This window comes from Lepidochelys kempii, chromosome 1 (genome assembly GCF_965140285.1).
Source record: "Lepidochelys kempii isolate rLepKem1 chromosome 1, rLepKem1.hap1, whole genome shotgun sequence".
NCBI lineage: Eukaryota > Metazoa > Chordata > Testudines > Cheloniidae > Lepidochelys > Lepidochelys kempii.
Window position 1 is genome coordinate 27,220,665 of NC_136380.1, and position 16,836 is coordinate 27,237,500.

Here is a 16,836-nt window from a genome sequence, read left to right on the forward strand (position 1 = left end):
AATTCACTTAGGCCAAATTTTTCAAAGCATCTTTAGCTCATTTGAGAATTAGACTCCTAAGCCAATTGTGAAAATGGGATTTGGCTCCTAAATCTCTTAGGCACCTTTGAAAAATTGATGCTATCTGTAAAATGGGTGTTGTGAGTATTAAAGATTGTGAGCCACTCAAACACTATGGTAATGCCGGTCATATGGGTATCTAAGATTGCTAGACTAGACAGAGGTCTCTAAATGTGAGACTGTTATTCAGAAGATTTGAGTATTGCTTTCAATTAAGTTAAATCTGCTGAGCTATTCCAAAGAAGGGGATAATGGATTGATCCCGCAGTGTGCAGAGCACTCTGACCCAATCCAACAAAGCACTGAAACATTTGTTTATTTTCATACACATGAAGTCATTGAGACTATACACATACTAAGTTTTAAGCACCTGCTTAGGTGCTTTGCTGGATCAGAGCCAGATGGCTCAGCACTTCACAGAATCAAGCCCTAAATGAGGGTAGAAAATGGAACAATATTGATGTTACCAATTTTAGGGCTTTGTGTGAAACTCTCTTGAGGCCAAAAGAGATATTTAAGGCATATTGTACCATTGATTTTGAAATAGGCCTTCACCACCACCACCACAGATATCTACTTAAAAATTGATAGCACAATAAGGTCTTTAATGTTTAAGTGACCAGCTTAATTTTGGAAGCTCATACGTTTATGATAACTCAAGGGATGGAAATGCTTCATAATCATAACACAGGGTCCTTCTTCACTGAATAATCAATTTAATTGAACAAACTGCTTGTCTACCATCCTGTTCAAAGCTTACTAGTTATAGTATGTTGATATAATAAGGGTGTTATTTATTTTGTTGTTTCAGATGAAGCAATTTATCCATTGATTTAGAGACATCAGCCATTCTAAAAGTAAATTATTTCAGATGTATGCCTCCTGATTTTAAGCTGTTGGAGCAAAATGAGATGTCATTCAGTTGCATTTTCCCTAGGAATGATTACACATGCAGAGAATTGCATCACGCGTTCCTTTCTCTCGTGTAATTCTATCAGTGAAAAGTAATAAGGTTAACCAAGATTAGGCCATTTTGGATGAGAATCCTCATTTAAGTCCCGCTTGGTTTATAAAATCAGAGATTAAAAAAATAAAGACTGACTTTCCTGTCATGCAATAAATGTAACTGTTGAATAGTATAAGGTGATCATATGTTTTTTAGTCCAGACAGTCAATGTGAAACTTTGCACAGCTTAGTTAAGTGAATTTTATACATTGTAACGTATTATTACAACATCACCTCATGCAGGATAAGATTGAAGCTTGGGTGTGATCCCAGGTGTTGCTAGAGTTGAAGCAAGTAATATTTCAGTATTAAATATACCATTTTACACACATAAACCTGAAATGTAACAAAACATTTCCCTAGATAGATCAGTAGGCATCATGTTGTATTCATGGTATGTGATTGCAGGTGGACTATGCAAGCCTAAGGTGGTTTGAGAAGAACCATTTGATCATTTTATTACCTGTGTTGATGTACAGATCCAAGCCCCTCTGCCAGGCTAATATTTTAATGTAATTTATAATATTCATTTTGCTTATTGAATGAAACAATCAAAATGTACCAATTTGCATCACCCTTACGAAGCACCTCTGCACATCTCTGCCTATTTCACATATTTCATGAATTTTATATATTTGTATGCTAGAGCACGTACGTGTATCCAAATATATATTGACATTAGAGCCCATGCAGCTATAAGGAGAGAGACTTTAAGGTAAGTTGTGTTCTGAGGTAGGAAGCACTCAGCTGTTCAGGAATTACCACTTTAAAGAAACACTGGCTGCCCTGCAGTGAAGCTATAGCATCATTCTTTAATTTGATCAGAGTGGGTCTCCACTGGGGTCCCGCGGACTGTACGACCACAGGATGGGGCAACTTGCACCTCGCTGTATGTGCAAAAGTAGCACCAGAGGCTCAGTTCTGAGTGGAAGTCTGGTCTGGACCAGCAAACCGTTAGTCATCCCATTTAGATCCAAAGGCGTAAAAGCTATTTGCATGGGAATCTGCAGGCCCTGGACTTGAGCATCAGCTTTTAATTTGATTTGCATAACACTTGCTAGCATTTACCATCTTCAGACAAAATTTTAGCTCTGTTTCCCCATATCTCTCAATGCAGCACCAAAAATTAGATTGGACAGCCTGTCCTAAGGAAGGGGCAGCACCTTGCTGCGCTACCCCAGGGGGAGACGAGAGGTGAATTGTCACTCAGTGAGCAACAATTTCTCCTTTACTCAATGCCTGCTCTGGGGGAAGGAGTAACTTGCTTCACCTGTTTTTGTGAAGCAGTTTATTTCTCCCTGTGTGTCTATCCAGCTTCTGTAGCCAGCAAGTAGGTGGTGGCTGGGGCCAGGACTCCTCCTGCTCTCAGCCCCTCCCAACCCTCTTACTTATAGCACGTAGGTCCTGCTTTGCCTACTGCAGCTGAAGTCGCAATTTGAGCAGGACACCTTCTTCCCTTGCACATTAAGCACTGTAACTGTCTGCGCATTTGTCTTTCTAAAGTACTTTATAGCCTCCATCCCTGTTGTATCTGATCAACTCACAATCTTTAATGTATTTAATGTAGGGCTATTATCCCCATTTCCCAGATGGCAAACAGAGGCACCACGGTCACACAGGAAGTCTGTAGCAGAGCAGGGCCATAAGAGCAACCATACTAGGTCAGACCAATGGTCCATCTAGCCCAGTATCCTGTCTTCTGACAATGGCCAATACCAGGTGCCCCAGAGAGAATGAACAGAACAGCTAATCATCGAGTGATCCATCCCCTGTCGCCCATTCCCAGCTTCTGGCAGTTAGAGACTTAGGAGGCCCAGAGCATGGGGTTGCATCCCTGATCATCTTGGCTAATAGCCGTTGATGGATCTGTCCTCCATCAACTTATCTAATGCTTTTTTTAACTCAATTGAACTTTTGGCCTTCACAACATCCCCTGCCAATGAGTTCCTGGTGACTGTGCATTGTATGAAGTAGTTTTCTTTTGCTTGTTTTAAACCTGTTGCCTATTACTTTAATTTGGGTGACCCCTGGTTCTTGTGTTATGTGCAGGGGTAACTAGTACTTCCTTACTCTCTTTCTTCACACCATTCATGATTTTATAGACCTCTATCATATGGCCCCTTAGTTGTCTCTTTTCCAAGCTAAAAAGTCCCATTCTTTTTAATCTCTCCTCATATAGAAGCTGTTCCCTATCCCTAATCCCGTCTTATCCCAGGAAAGCTTACTTTGGTGAGGGACCTTGTCAAAGATTTTGTGAAAGTCCAAGTAACTATATCTACTGGATCCCCCTTGTCCACAAGTTTTTTGATCCTCTCAAAGATTCTAATAGATTGATGAGGCATGATTTCCCTTTACAAAAGATGTATTGATTCTTCCCCAACAAAGCGTGCTGATAATTCTGACTTTTCAAACAGTTTCCCTGGTACTGAAGTTAGGCTTACTGGCCTCTAATTGCCAGGATCGCCTCTGGAGTCTTGTTTAAAAATTGGCATCCTATTAGCTATTCTCCAGTCATCTGGTACAGAGACTGATATAAGTGACAGGTTACATACCACAGTTAGCAGTTCTGCAATATTATATTTGAGTCCCTTCAGAACTCTTGGGTAAATACTATCTGGCCCTGGTGACTTATAACTGTTTAAGTTATCAGTTTGTTACTGGTGACATGAGTGCAGGTCTCCCAAGTCCTAGGTTAGAGCTGTAACCCCTGGACCATCCTTGCTCTCTCCAAGACTTGCCTTGTGTGTGTTTTTCATTTAATGAAATGGACGTGAAATTTCAGAGCATACAGAGGAGCTGTAATATTTAATAAACATATGAATGGGAAGGAATAAAACAGATGAAAAAAGAAAAGAAAGAGAAGATCAAGCTACAACAGAAGATATGTAAAGTATTTTTAAACTCTAGATCCTTTAAAACGTTGTCTCCCAGATAAAAACTGTGTCATGTTTGTCCCAAGAGTGTGTGTACGGTGCTGTATTTAGATAGATCACTGGAAAAGCATGGTACGTGGATACCGGTAAAAGGCATGTCGATAATGGACCTGTCAGGGTATAATGAGCCTTATGGGAGTTATATGTATATAATATGCAGGAGAATAGACTCCATAGTAAGCATAATAAAAGCCTTTAGGGAAAGAACTGTATTTACTGCTCCTGTGATGGCTACTTTTCCAAGCACTTCTTCTCCTCCTCCTCCCCCCCGCCCCTTTGTATTTTGTATTTAGACCATGTCAAGCCAAAATTTGAAACTGCCTGTCTAAACTGCTCCTACAAAATTGGGGTGTTTTAATTATTGCATGGGGGAAGATAAACTGCCCCTTCTTAAATTAAAAACAACAACTGTAGTTTGAGGGGCCATCTTGATGATCAAAAGATTCCTCTTCAGTTGATAGCTTAATAGGCCAGCTTTTAATTTAAAGTAATTGTTGATAGCCAATTTTTAAGCCCTCTGAGATAAGACTTTGAAATGGAAGGTGAATCCAGACTTATTCTTACACACAACTCTCAGCCTTTTCCTTTATTGACCTTTGGGAGTAGAAGACAACAGTTTAGATTTCTAACTCTGTCAGTTACATTTGTTGTGTTAGAAACATTTCCAATTCTGTATAGTTCCATCAGACTCCTACAGGTTTGTCTAGTCAAGGGCTTTTAAATAAAGGGTTGTTCATGATAAATTCATAAGGCCAAATCCTTCCCCTCGTCCTCTGCCCCCTTTCATCTGCTAGGCACCACTCCTGCATGTAAAGCAGTTGAAGAGAGACCCTATGTGGCATAGAGTCAGCTTATCCAGCTCTGTGCCACTACTCTGAGTGCTGGACAGTGGAACGGCCTCTTCAGAGCCATTATCTGCTAGCATGAATTGGAGCAGGCCCATTCAAAGTTACAGCCTGTCCAAATCTGGCCAATCTCAGGATCAGAAGCTGTAAGTGGTAGGACATATGGAAGTTGGCAGTAGCTGAAAATTCAGCCTGTGCCCTTGTCCCAAATATTTTACCTCAATTTCCAAAGCCAGCAAAATGGGAAAAGAAAATGTCAGGAATGGGGAAATGTCAAGGAGTGTATTAGCTTTAATATTTTATGGGACTTTTGTGAGAACTCAAGTGTGGGGGATAAACACTGGGACAGAGCTGTCCCAGAATGGGGCTAGTGAGGATAAATACTGCTTAGAGAATGCGATAAAGCATTCTGGGTTGCAGTGCAGAGGCTATTCAAAATAGAATGGCAATGCATACAGTAGGGACCAGCAGAAACCACCAAACTTATTTTCACCAGTAACCTAATCTAGATCTGAACACTGGTCTCTAGGGCTAAAAGAGTAAGTGCACCATCCTCATTCTGCCAACTGTCTGTTTCATCCCTGATGCTATATCAGTTAAGGCCTGAAGGCTATTTTCCTTTCATTGTGCTACACTAGAGCTGAAAGCTGAGACATCTCTATTACAGGTGCCCATTTTGTATGACTTTTAAGGGAAGACGTAGTAATGGCAGCAGTTAAATCAGAGGCTGGGTTGTCACTTGTATTACCATGCTCCAGGTGAGATGGTGGCATGTCCTCACAGCAAAAAGATTGTGCCTTTGAAGGACAACATTTAGTAAGAAATAAAAGTAAAACAATCACAAAGATTTGAACAGTGTGTGGGTCCAATGAATGTCAGCACATCAAGGAAAATGTTTCTCAATTCTGTCAGCCATTTTCAAGTTCCTCATGGTCCTCTGGTGACACTTGCAACCTTTGGATAAACAGCTAATCAGGGAAGCCGGTGTTTGTGCTCTTCATTTGGGGGACCAAGAACTTCACCTTCCCCACAATGCTGGCAAGCTTCAAGTTCAGGGAAACCCAGGCACAGGGTTCCACTTGTCACTATTTATGTACGTGCACTGGCCCCCTCACAATCTTCAATGCTATGTTCACAGCTCCTCTGACGTAGGGAGGTGTTAACTCTGATTTACAGATGGAGAACTGAGGCACAGGGTGGATTAAATAACTTCCCCAATATCACACAAGGAGTCTGAGGCAGGAATCAAACCTAGGTCTCTTGCGTTCTAGTTCAATCTCCTCTCCACTCAAGACCCTCTTTATTAACCAGCACCTCCATTCCTCTGCCACCAGCCAGACAAGGAGCAAGAGGGACAGTAATAAATAATGACAACCACCGTCAATAAATCCCCAGCTGCCTCCAGGGGAAGAGGGAGGAAACTAGACCCAGGTGTGACCTTTACATTGTGGTGATGATGTTTAAATTAAGGAAGCGGACACCACAGTGATGAGCTCAGTACAAATATGAGGGAAGGAGAGAAAGTAGAAGCTCTTGGGCAGTTCTTGCATTTTCTGAATGGAAGCTGGAGTGCAGTGAAGTAAACTCCACAGGTCATAACTGACCCCTGGTTAATCAGGATTTCACTTTGTTGATAGAGGTGAGTGAACTTGTGACATTAGGAAAAACAACAAAAATAACTGCTCCTCTGTGAAAGCTATAGGGATGCAGAATCCTGCAACCCAACTAATGTAAACTCCATTAAACCTATTTGTTTCTATTAGCACCTGGAGTCCCCTGCTGAGATCAGAGCTCCATTGTCCTAAGCACAGGAAATGTACAGTGCAAGACAGTCCTTGCCCCAAAGAGCTTCCAGTCCAAATAGACAAGAGAGGCACATGATGGGAGAGGAAACAGGTGCAGAGAGATGAAGTGACTGGCCCAAAGTCACACAAGAGTTGGGAATAGAAGCCAGGTGTCCCAGCCCAGTGCCTTATCCCTTGGATTACACCTGTAGTGTAAACTTACTTATACTTACTTCTATGGCTAATGTACAGCAGCATGTGTCTGTGTGTTGTTGTGAATGGTTGCTACAATATACCACAGTATTCGTGTAAAGCATCAGACCAATTTTAAGGACACACATTAAAGAAGTGTTGTAAGACCAATGTTTTAAGTGGGTTGGTTTTTGCTTTTACCCTCACAGATCATGGACGGCAAATTGTGGTTCCAGTTGGACTGTGGAAGTGGCCCAGGAATCCTGGGCATTTCTGGCAGGACTGTTAATGATGGGAACTGGCACTCGGTCTTCCTGGAGCTCAATCGGAATTTCACAAGCTTGTCACTTGATGACAGTTATGTGGAGCGGCGCAAAGCCCCCCTCTACTTTCAGACTCTGAGTACCGATAGCTCTGTCTACTTTGGAGCCCAGGTGCAAGTGGATAATGTCCGGAGCCTGACTGACAAGAGGACAACCCAGGTCCTGAGTGGTTTTCAGGGCTGCCTGGATTCTGTTATCCTGAATAACAATGAACTGCCGCTCCAAAACAAGCGCAGCAGCTTTGCAGAAGTGGTTGGCCTGACTGAATTAAAGCTTGGCTGCGTTCTATACCCTGATGCATGTGAGAGGAATCCTTGCCAGAACGGAGGGAGCTGTACTAGTTTGCCATCTGGTGGTAAATATCTTTAATTACATTTTCTTTTTTTTGCGGGGGGGGGGAAGTCAATGTCTGTCTCATTCAGTCAATTGCAGTGCTGTCTGTGGTGTTCCCGGGATATTAGAGATACAAGGTGGGTGAGGTAATATCTTTTATTGGGCCAACTTCTGTTGGTGAGAGAGACAAGCTGTCATGCTACACAGAGCTGAAGAAGAGCTCGAAAGCTTGTCTCTTTCACCAACAGAAATTGGTCCCATAAAAGATATTACCTCACCCACCTTGTCTCTCATTCAGTCTGTCACAAGTCTTTCAATGCGGAGACATGTTGGAAAAGTCTCATAAACTCTATAAAAGCTTTTTAGGTTTGGCAAAGTTTATAAAAGCTGCCAGCTTCATAAACAACAACTAAATGGCACTCACCCATTCTCACTGTATTAGTATTCAAGGAGGAGATTGTCTCTCACTAGGGTTACTATAATCCTATTTATGTAGACACCAATAGCATAACAATTACTGAAGTGCTCAGCTGAGGCTTTCAAAATCCATTTACAGCAACAGAGGTTGCAAACAAAACTGGTGATACCTAATATCCATCACAGCTTGAATCGTACGGTTGTGCTTCTCTATATAAGCTGGCACAGATTGTTACTTAGACTTCCACAACACCATCATCCATTTTTGAGTATATAATTTGCTTACATATCTATATATTAAATTGTGAGTCTAAAGCGTTATAAAACTGCAGATAAAACCCACGTGCAGTGGAGTCCCAGGGGGAACTGAATGCTTCAGGGTCTTGGTAACAGGGCAAAGCCAGTAGGTCATTCTTTTGACTCACACCTGTATTAGAGGTGACCGTTCCTGTCTAGTGGCAGTTTGACAGCTTGTGTGAAGTGGGTTTTGTAGCATCAAGCTAATTCCTAATGAGCAGGTGCCCAAATCACAAAAAACACTGGGATCATTGGCAGTCCTGTCAGTGAGAGTGTTGAATGGGTGTGGAGACAAATCTACCTGCTTGATGCTACGGCTGGGCCCTCCCAGTCCTAGTTTGCAGCACAGAAATGAGGAAGCTTTTTTTCTGCTGCGCACAATTCAGTGCTTCATTTTCCATATCTGTCAGGTTGGCACCTCTATTCATGCCTCTTCTGTGGCCCTACAAAGTCCCAGGACCTACTCATCAGCCACCTCGTGGCACTAGCCATACCTGGTTCTCTGAGATTGTGGTCCCCTTTTCCAGTCCTTCATACATTCACCTGTCTAGGTAGGGTTCCTCAATGCAGCAACCACTGACTCCTTGGACTCCTTCTTGGAAATGTGGGTGTTGCCTGGGATTCTCTGCTTGGCGGCACCTTCCGGAGCCCTGGTTTTGACTCTGTGACCTGCACTTCTATCCCTGCTTTTTTCATTTTTTTGTCCCCTGTAATCTATTGATTTCAGGGCTCAGTGGCCCCTCCCTCACCTGAAGGGGTAGAGCCTTTCCTTGTCTTTGTGGGCTCCGATTCCAGTTACTAAACAATCTGGTACCTTTTCCAAGCACCTGTTAGTAATAATGTTACTTAGCATCTGTTTATTGCTTCTCAGTCCCAGCCCTGCACAGACATTAAATAGTTCAACTGGACTGAAATTCACTTTTGGAAATGGAAGAAAATCTGTGGGAAACTTGCACACTCTGGTGTCCTTCCCTCTGTAAAAGCAAGCTTATTCTTCAGCAGTATTGCAAGAAAACACAGAAGCTGAATTTTGGCTTTCACCAGAAGGAAGTTATAAGCACTTTCCCTAGTGCTCTTGTGCAGAAGGAAGCCATAACTGGTCTGTCTGTGTTCCCTGAGCATATGGAAGGGGCTCACTGAATGGCCTCCAGCTGTCCTTGCTCATGCAAGGTACCTTCTTCACAGCTCCGCTAGTGGGAGGTTTAATTTGGCCCACAGCACCCTGTTGCCATCCCAGTATTTACCTCAGTGCTTCCTACTTGGCTTTGGTTCACAACAAGTAAGATCAAGGATGAGTCAGGGAAGCTGTAGAAGTATGGTCAATTGAAGAAAGTGCAAAGATAGTTAAAAGAAATGAACTCACAGCACGTACATTAGCAAAGCATCTCAGTATTAACACCAAGCATGGCAATGGGACTTCAATGTGCAGCACAAAGACAAATGTTGCAGCTTATGTGTATGTGTAAGGTCTTTACCTGCGAATGTAAGGAAAGGCAATAAGCAGCAGGCAATTAAAGGGGAAAGAAAATATTTGAGTGAAAAAGAGGTAGTGGCTTTTGAGAAACTGCTAAACAAGATTATAGAAATCCCAGAAAGTAAAGATGAAACGTTAACTCAGATTCCATATATAATAAATTAGGTCAAGTATCACCAACTTAGCAAGCTGGGGAGAGTAGGAACTGTGCCTTTTATTAATTTAACTTGAATCTATTTATTGTATTGTCTAGCAATTGCATGGTGAGTATATTGAGACCTTTCTAACAAATCACTTCATGGTAATTCTTTTTCCCAACATCATATGTATTGCCAGTTTACAGGAGGGCAGTGCAGGGGATGCATGCAGCTCCAAATGTTGAGTCCATTTTATTATTAGAATAAAATAAACGGTTCAAGTCAAGATAATTTACTTCTGGAATCCAGGCACTGAAGTTATTTAGACTTGCAAACGTTATTGCCTCAATGAGGAGGCAAGTGCCCAGAGGGGATATTTCAGCTGTCTCTAGTTAAGAAATCTGTTTGCTCTTTTTACTGTTTCAGCAATTTATGTAAATAAAGGATTGTTATAGTACCATAATTTCAAAGCAGTGGGCCCTAACTATACGTGAGTGGCTCTATAAACCAGCCCGCTATGACAAGTCATGGCCATTTTTTTCCACCAGGCAAAACAATCCTGTTAGTGTGAGCCATTCTCAGTATATAAAAAGAGCATATAATGAAATTGGGTTGAAAGGAGAACCCTACACCATGTCAAATGCTAGTTATATAACCACAAATTGTAGCATGCTTTTAAGGATGGCAGAACATTGTGCTTGCTGGCACCGATGGTAGCACCCGCAGTAGATTTAAAATAAAATATACGAAGCTTCATTTTTATCTTAGGAAAGGAGATGGCAGCTTTTCTTTGGGGGGAAAGTGCGCACACATATATTTTGCTACCAAAGGGGCCTGATTCTGGTCCAGTTAAGTCAATGACTATAGGGATAACACAGCAGCACCTACAGCCCAGTTCTTTACATAGCACCTTACTTTACATGTAGGGTCATTGAAATCAATGGAGCAAGGTGCTACTAACTATGAACAAGGGTGTCAGAATCTGTCCCAAAGTGAGCAGTGTTCAGCATAAATGCAGAATTTAGTTGGATAAATTTTGAATTTGAATGTTCCAGAGTAGTGTGCATACAATTGTAAGTTCCCTTTTCCTATAATAATCCTACTATGATTTACAGTGAAAATAAGAGAAAACAAAGAGAGCTCAGAGTTCTATCTACGACCAAACACTGTGACGTCAAAAAGTCATTGGCAGTGTAGCAGGAGGCAGGGGGCCATGCCTAATTTACATATAATTTGCATAAAGTATGTAAAATGAATGCAGACATCCATAATGCTATCCCTGAGGTGATACCTTCCTTCCTGAATAGAAATGGCTGGTTGTTTCTGTTCATCAGCAATAAAACCTACATTTGATCAACTTTGGTTTCCTCTTGCCATTACAGCTTTCAAGGCATTTTTGGGCTAGCTACAATGAATCTCAGTCCATTCTTTGGGCACCCTGAGAGAGAGAGAGATGACATATCTGAAGGGAAAAAAGACAAGTCTCAACAGATCAAAGTTTATTGCTAAGACATATAGAGGGGCTGGGACCAGAGGCCTTCTGCAAGGGGTTCTCCAAAATTAAAGTGGTGGACCCTATAGGTAGAACTGTACAATGTGAGCAGCTCAGAAGCTGAAGACCGCATGCTGTTCATGTAGGGAACTTCCACCAATACAGAGAACTGCTTCTGATTGACCTGTGTGGGCATTCTGCTCATGAATGGAGGAGGATAAGCATATGGTCCATAGGATGATGTCAACCAGGAAAGGGCTACATGTGCAAAAGAATCTAGAACCTGAACATGAAGTCCTTGACATAAGGTACCAGGAGCCAAAGCAGTGGCTTACATAGAAGTATGGTCAGCTAAATTGATCGTGGCAAGGAGGAAGGATGGCTTGTGGGTAAAGTGCTGAACTGGGACTCGGGAGACCTTGGTTAAATTCCTGGCTTTTCCACAGACTTGGTGCCTGCCCTCTTGGCAAGCCATTTAGGGAATGTCTACACTGCAGTTGGGAGTGTGCCTCCCAGCCCGGGTAGACAGACACATGCTAGCTTTGCTCAAGCAAGCATGGGGAAAGTAGCAGAATGGACATTGTGGCACAGGTAGGGTAGCTACCTGAATACAGACCTAAAGGGTATGGGTAGGATTGTACTGGGATGGTTAGCAGTGTCCACACTGCTATTTTTAGTGCACTATCTTGAGCAAAGCTAGTGTGGGGTGCTAGGCTGGGAGGCTTGCTCCCAGCTGCAGTGTAGACATATCTTAATTTCCCAAAACCACAGTTTCCCAACTATTTAAATAAATGGGAGTAATAACACTTTCCAGGGGCATTGTGAGAGTAAATTCCGTTAATGTTTCAGAGTGGTGATGCTGCTGGCTTATACTCCAAAAAAAAACATATCAAAAGAACAATATCAAGGTTGCAAAACCAAGCCCTCGAAAAGATTGCCCTTGCAACCTCAGTTTGATCCCCTTGTGTGTGTGCATTATAGTAAGTCTTTAAATATGTGATCACATACTATATTTTCCCCAGGACTCCTGCCTCATTCAGTGCACACTTAATTAACATCTATTCAGTATTTTGTTTTCTCTTTATTCAATGTGTGGCTGCATGCCTTATTTATTGTACTCTATTCAAGTCGTGTTCTAAATACATAATTACTAATTTCCTCATTGGTTTTCTGTGGCATACATCACAATTAGCAGACAAAGGTAAATGAAGATCCAGTGCCTGGAAGTCAAAGCAAGACAAATTCAGATTGGAAATAAAATGTTAATTTTTAACAACAAGGGTAACTAATCATTGGAACAACTTTAACAAGGATCGTGGTAGATTCTCCATCACTGGCTATTTTTAAATCAATATTGTATGTTTTTCTTGTTCAGACAGGAATTAATTCAAAGAAGTTCTCTGGACTGTGTTATACAGGAGATCAGACCAGACGATCCAAGAGGTCCCCTCTGGCCTTATCTATGAATCGTTAGTAGCTGTGTTCTCTGCAAACATTAATTTATTTTCACAAAACCCCTGAGAGGTGAAGAAGTGGTATTGTCCCCATTTTGCAAATGGGGAAATGAGGCACAGAGAGATTAAGGTCAAAAATTTCCACTAATTCTGAGTGCCCGATCTGAAGCACCCAGGACCTGATTTGTCGAAGCACAAAGCATTATATATCACTTTATGTGTTCAAAGCACAGCTGGCATATAGCTCCACATTTCCACAGTTTAGACCCTAGGGTCTCAAGTCAGTCACCCAGAAAATGAGGAATACACATGAAAAGGACTACCTGTGGAAAGTTTGGTTTAAGTGCTTTGCCTAGAATCACACAGGAACTCTGTGGCGAAGGCAATCACGTTCTTCCGGGCATCATTTAGCTGCCTTAACCATGAAACCTGCCTTTCTTTTCCTGCAATCCCCTGCCTCATGACTACACATTACTTCCAATTCCTGCAACAGAAAAGGCAGGGATCCTGCACACAACAGCCTTCTCTACTACACAATTCTGGTTCATTCCCAGAGCAGGGGCATCCTGTGTACTGAACGAAGCAGGGATCCTGTGGGGGAAAAATAGTATGTGATCATCTAATTAAACATTCTGTCATAAAGCAAATGAACAAAAAGGCTGAATTAAAAGGAAAGCTTCATTCTGGCATTTCCTAACTTTTGAGTGCTTGACTTTGCAACCTTAATGTTCTTTTAAGAGAGGATTGGGGTGGGGGAGTGTGATTTCCTAGATTGTGTTTTTTTTGTTTGTTTGTTGGTTTTTTAATAAGCCAGATTCTCGTCAGCAGGCTTGGGACCTTTAGATCCATCACACAAACCTCTGCCACATGAGCTAATAGAGTAGCTGATAGTGGATGACAACCTACCACTGCTATGTGGACTGGCACTAGCGGAGGATGGGAGACTTTTCCAGTGGGTTTCACAGCTGTTTTCTGACAAAAGAGATGCAGTGAGACTTAGGACTCTTCAGTTCTTGTCTGTGCTCTGGAGGGGAGTGTTGTCTAGTTGACACAGACTCTTCTGCCCATTTCCCCCAGGTTTGAACCCTTCTGTCCCATCCACTCCAACCTGTCCCTGACCCAGTCCTGATTCTTCCCCGTCTCCTTCCACATCCTGTCCAAGTTCCCCACTCCCAACTCCTAATCCAGAATGTCTCTCCCCTCCCCCACAGCATCTCTCAGTTCCAGTCTCTCTCTCCGAGCTCCGCCCCAACCTCCTTCTCTAGCTCCTTACCTCAGTGCCCCCCTCCCTGCCTCCTTGTCCCAGTCTCTTCGCCCAGCCAGTCCCAGTTTTCCCACTATAGCTCCTTGTCAGATCTGTCTCCATTCCCCCCCATTGGTTCCTAGTTCCAGTCTCCTTGTCCAGCCAGACTTAGTTTCCTCTCCCCGCTCCCCAGCTGCTCATTCAAACTCAGCATTCCCCTTCCTGGACAACTGACTCCCAGTTCTCCCATCGCCCTCTTTCCCTTGCCAGTTCCCGAGCTCCCTCGTATTTTAACCCCCTCCCAACTCCTAGTCTTCTTGCTCAACCAGTCCCAGATTCCCCTTTCCTCCGGTTCCCAGTTCCAGCCTCTCCATCCAACCATCCCAGCCTCTTCCCCTGACCTCTCAGTTCCAATCTCCTTACCTGATAGTCCGGTCATCCACCCCCCAGTCCCAGTCTCACCAGATTCCTTGTCCCAGTCTACTCCTTTCCATTCCCCCAGACCAGCTTGTCCCACTTTGCGTTCAGATCAGATGGCTTCCTCCTCCATGCTGCCTGGATGCCATCAGGGGACATCATATGAGAGCACAGGAGAGACAGGCTCCCTGCTCTGAGTTCCAGTGCCTGGCCTGACCCTGGCCCAGAGCAGCCCTTACAAGCCTTATGAGCCCCTGTAGCCTTGAGCTGGAAGGACCATGGTCTGTGGGAATGGGGCATGCACAGTTTGCTCAGCACTAAGCAGTGAGGAGATGGTACACACTTAGTGAAGATGAAATCTTATAAGATTTTAGCTTCTAAACATCTAAGACATTTCTACCGAGAATGTGCAAACTCCCAATTTTTCAAACTGGGCCAAAGTAGGTTGGACTTTTACAGGGATCACAAAATGCACATCCCTGACACAAAGGCCACACCGCTGCCAAATTTCAAGTCTCTACTCCAAAGTGTGACAGCACTAGGGCTGTTCAAAGAATAGTTGTTGGAAAAGTTTAACATGGGCTAAACAATGTATTTTTCCTTAGCCTTTTGGAGGTGGGGGGAGGGGGAGAGACAGAGATGGATGCACTGTGTCAGCTGAATGTTTCCCCAAACAATCAGCCTGAGGCATGGAAAACGTCAGCCCAAACGGTTGGAGTTTGATAAAAAATATAAGCCACTGAAAACAACGTCTTAAAATGGGAAGTGTAGCACAAATAGAGTAGGGGCATTAGGAGACGAGAGCTGAGGAAGCGTTGTTCTAAGTCAGCCATAAAAACGTTGGCATACTGTGGGGCCATGCGGGTACCCATAGCAGTGCCGCTGATTTGAAGGTATACATTGTCCCCAAATGTGAAATAGTTATGGGTGAGGACAAAGTCACAAAGTTCAGCCACCAGGTTTGCCCTGACATTATCGGGGATACTGTTCCTGACGGCTTGTAGTCCATCTTTGTGTGGAATATTGGTGTAGAGGGCTTCTACATCCATAGTGGCTAGGCTGGTGTTTTCAGGAAGATCACGGATGGATTGTAGTTTCCTCAGGAAGTCAGTGGTGTCTCGAAGATAGCTGGGAGTGCTGGTAGCGTAGGGCCTGAGGAGGGAGTCTACATAGCCAGACAATCCTGCTGTCAGAGTGCCAATGCTTGAGATGATGGGGCGTCCAGGATTTCCAGGTTTATGGATCTTGGGTAGCAGATAGAGTGCCCCAGGTTGGGGTTCCAGGGGTGTGTCTGTGCAGATTTGTTCTTGTGCTTTTTCAGGGAGTGTCTTGAGCAGATGGTGTAGTTTCTTTTGGTAACCCTCAGTGGGATCAGAGGGTAATGGCTTGTAGAAAGTGGTGTTGGAGAGCTGCCTAGGAGCCTCTTGCTCATATTCCGACCTATTCATGATGACGATAGCACCTTCTTTGTCAGCCTTTTCGATTATGATGTCAGAGTTGTTTCTGAGGCTGTGGACGGCATTGTGTTCTGCACGGCTGAGGTTATGGGGCAAGTGATGCTGCTTTTCCACAATTTCAGCCCGTGCACATCAGCAGAAGCACTCTGTGTAGAAGTCCATCCTGTTGTTTCTACCTTCACCCAGAATTTCTACCTTCACCCTTCACCCAGATTCCACCCAGAATCCTTCTTTTTGTAGTCTTGGTAGGAAGGTCTCTGTGGGTTAGTATGTTGTTCAGAGGTGTTTTGGAAATATTCCTTGAGTCGGAGACTTCGAAAATAGAATTCTAGGTACCACAGAATTGTATCATGTTCATGGGGGTGGAGGGGCAGAAGGAGAGGCCCCGAGATAGGACAGATTCTTCTGCTGGGCTGAGAGTATAATTGGATAGATTAACAATATTGCTGGGTGGGTTAAGGGAACCACTGTTGTGGCCCCTTGTGGCATGTAGTAGTTTAGATAATTTAGTGTCGTTCTTCTTTTGTAGAGAAGCAACGTGTGTGTTGTAAATGGCTTGTCTAGTTTTTGTAAAGTCCAGCCATGAGGAAGTTTGTGTGGAAGGTTGGTTTTTTATGAGAGAATCCAGTTTTGAGAGCTCATTCTTTATCTTTCCCTGTTTGCTGTAGAGGATGTTGATCAGGTGGTTCCACAGTTTCTTTGAGAGCGTGTGACACAAGCTGTCAGCATAGTCTGTGTGGTATGTAGACTGTAATGGATTTTTTACCTTCAGTCCTTTTGGTACGATGTCCATCTCCTTGCATTTGGAAGGGAAGACGATGTCTGTCTGTATCTGTACGAGTTTTTTCATGAAGTTGATAGATTTCCACTCAATGCAAAGGCAAGCAAACAGCAGTGGCATAGACAGCATTACTGTACCAAATGTACTAATAGGGCAAGCATGAATACTGGACCAAGTTTTTCAAAAGTCAC

The 16,836-nt window shown here is 43.2% G+C and overlaps 1 protein-coding gene across 5 annotated transcripts in view; it reads left to right on the plus strand.

The window, feature by feature from the left end:
- The window catches only part of FAT3 (FAT atypical cadherin 3), a 559,302-nt gene that overhangs the window by 513,626 nt on the left and 28,840 nt on the right, over positions 1-16,836 (plus strand). For all 5 annotated transcript variants that reach the window (XM_073336876.2, XM_073336917.2, XM_073336926.2 and 2 more), the window contains one exon: positions 7,030-7,498. In XM_073336876.2, coding sequence (XP_073192977.2) covers positions 7,030-7,498 — 469 coding nt within the window. The remainder of the gene's footprint in view (positions 1-7,029; positions 7,499-16,836) is intronic.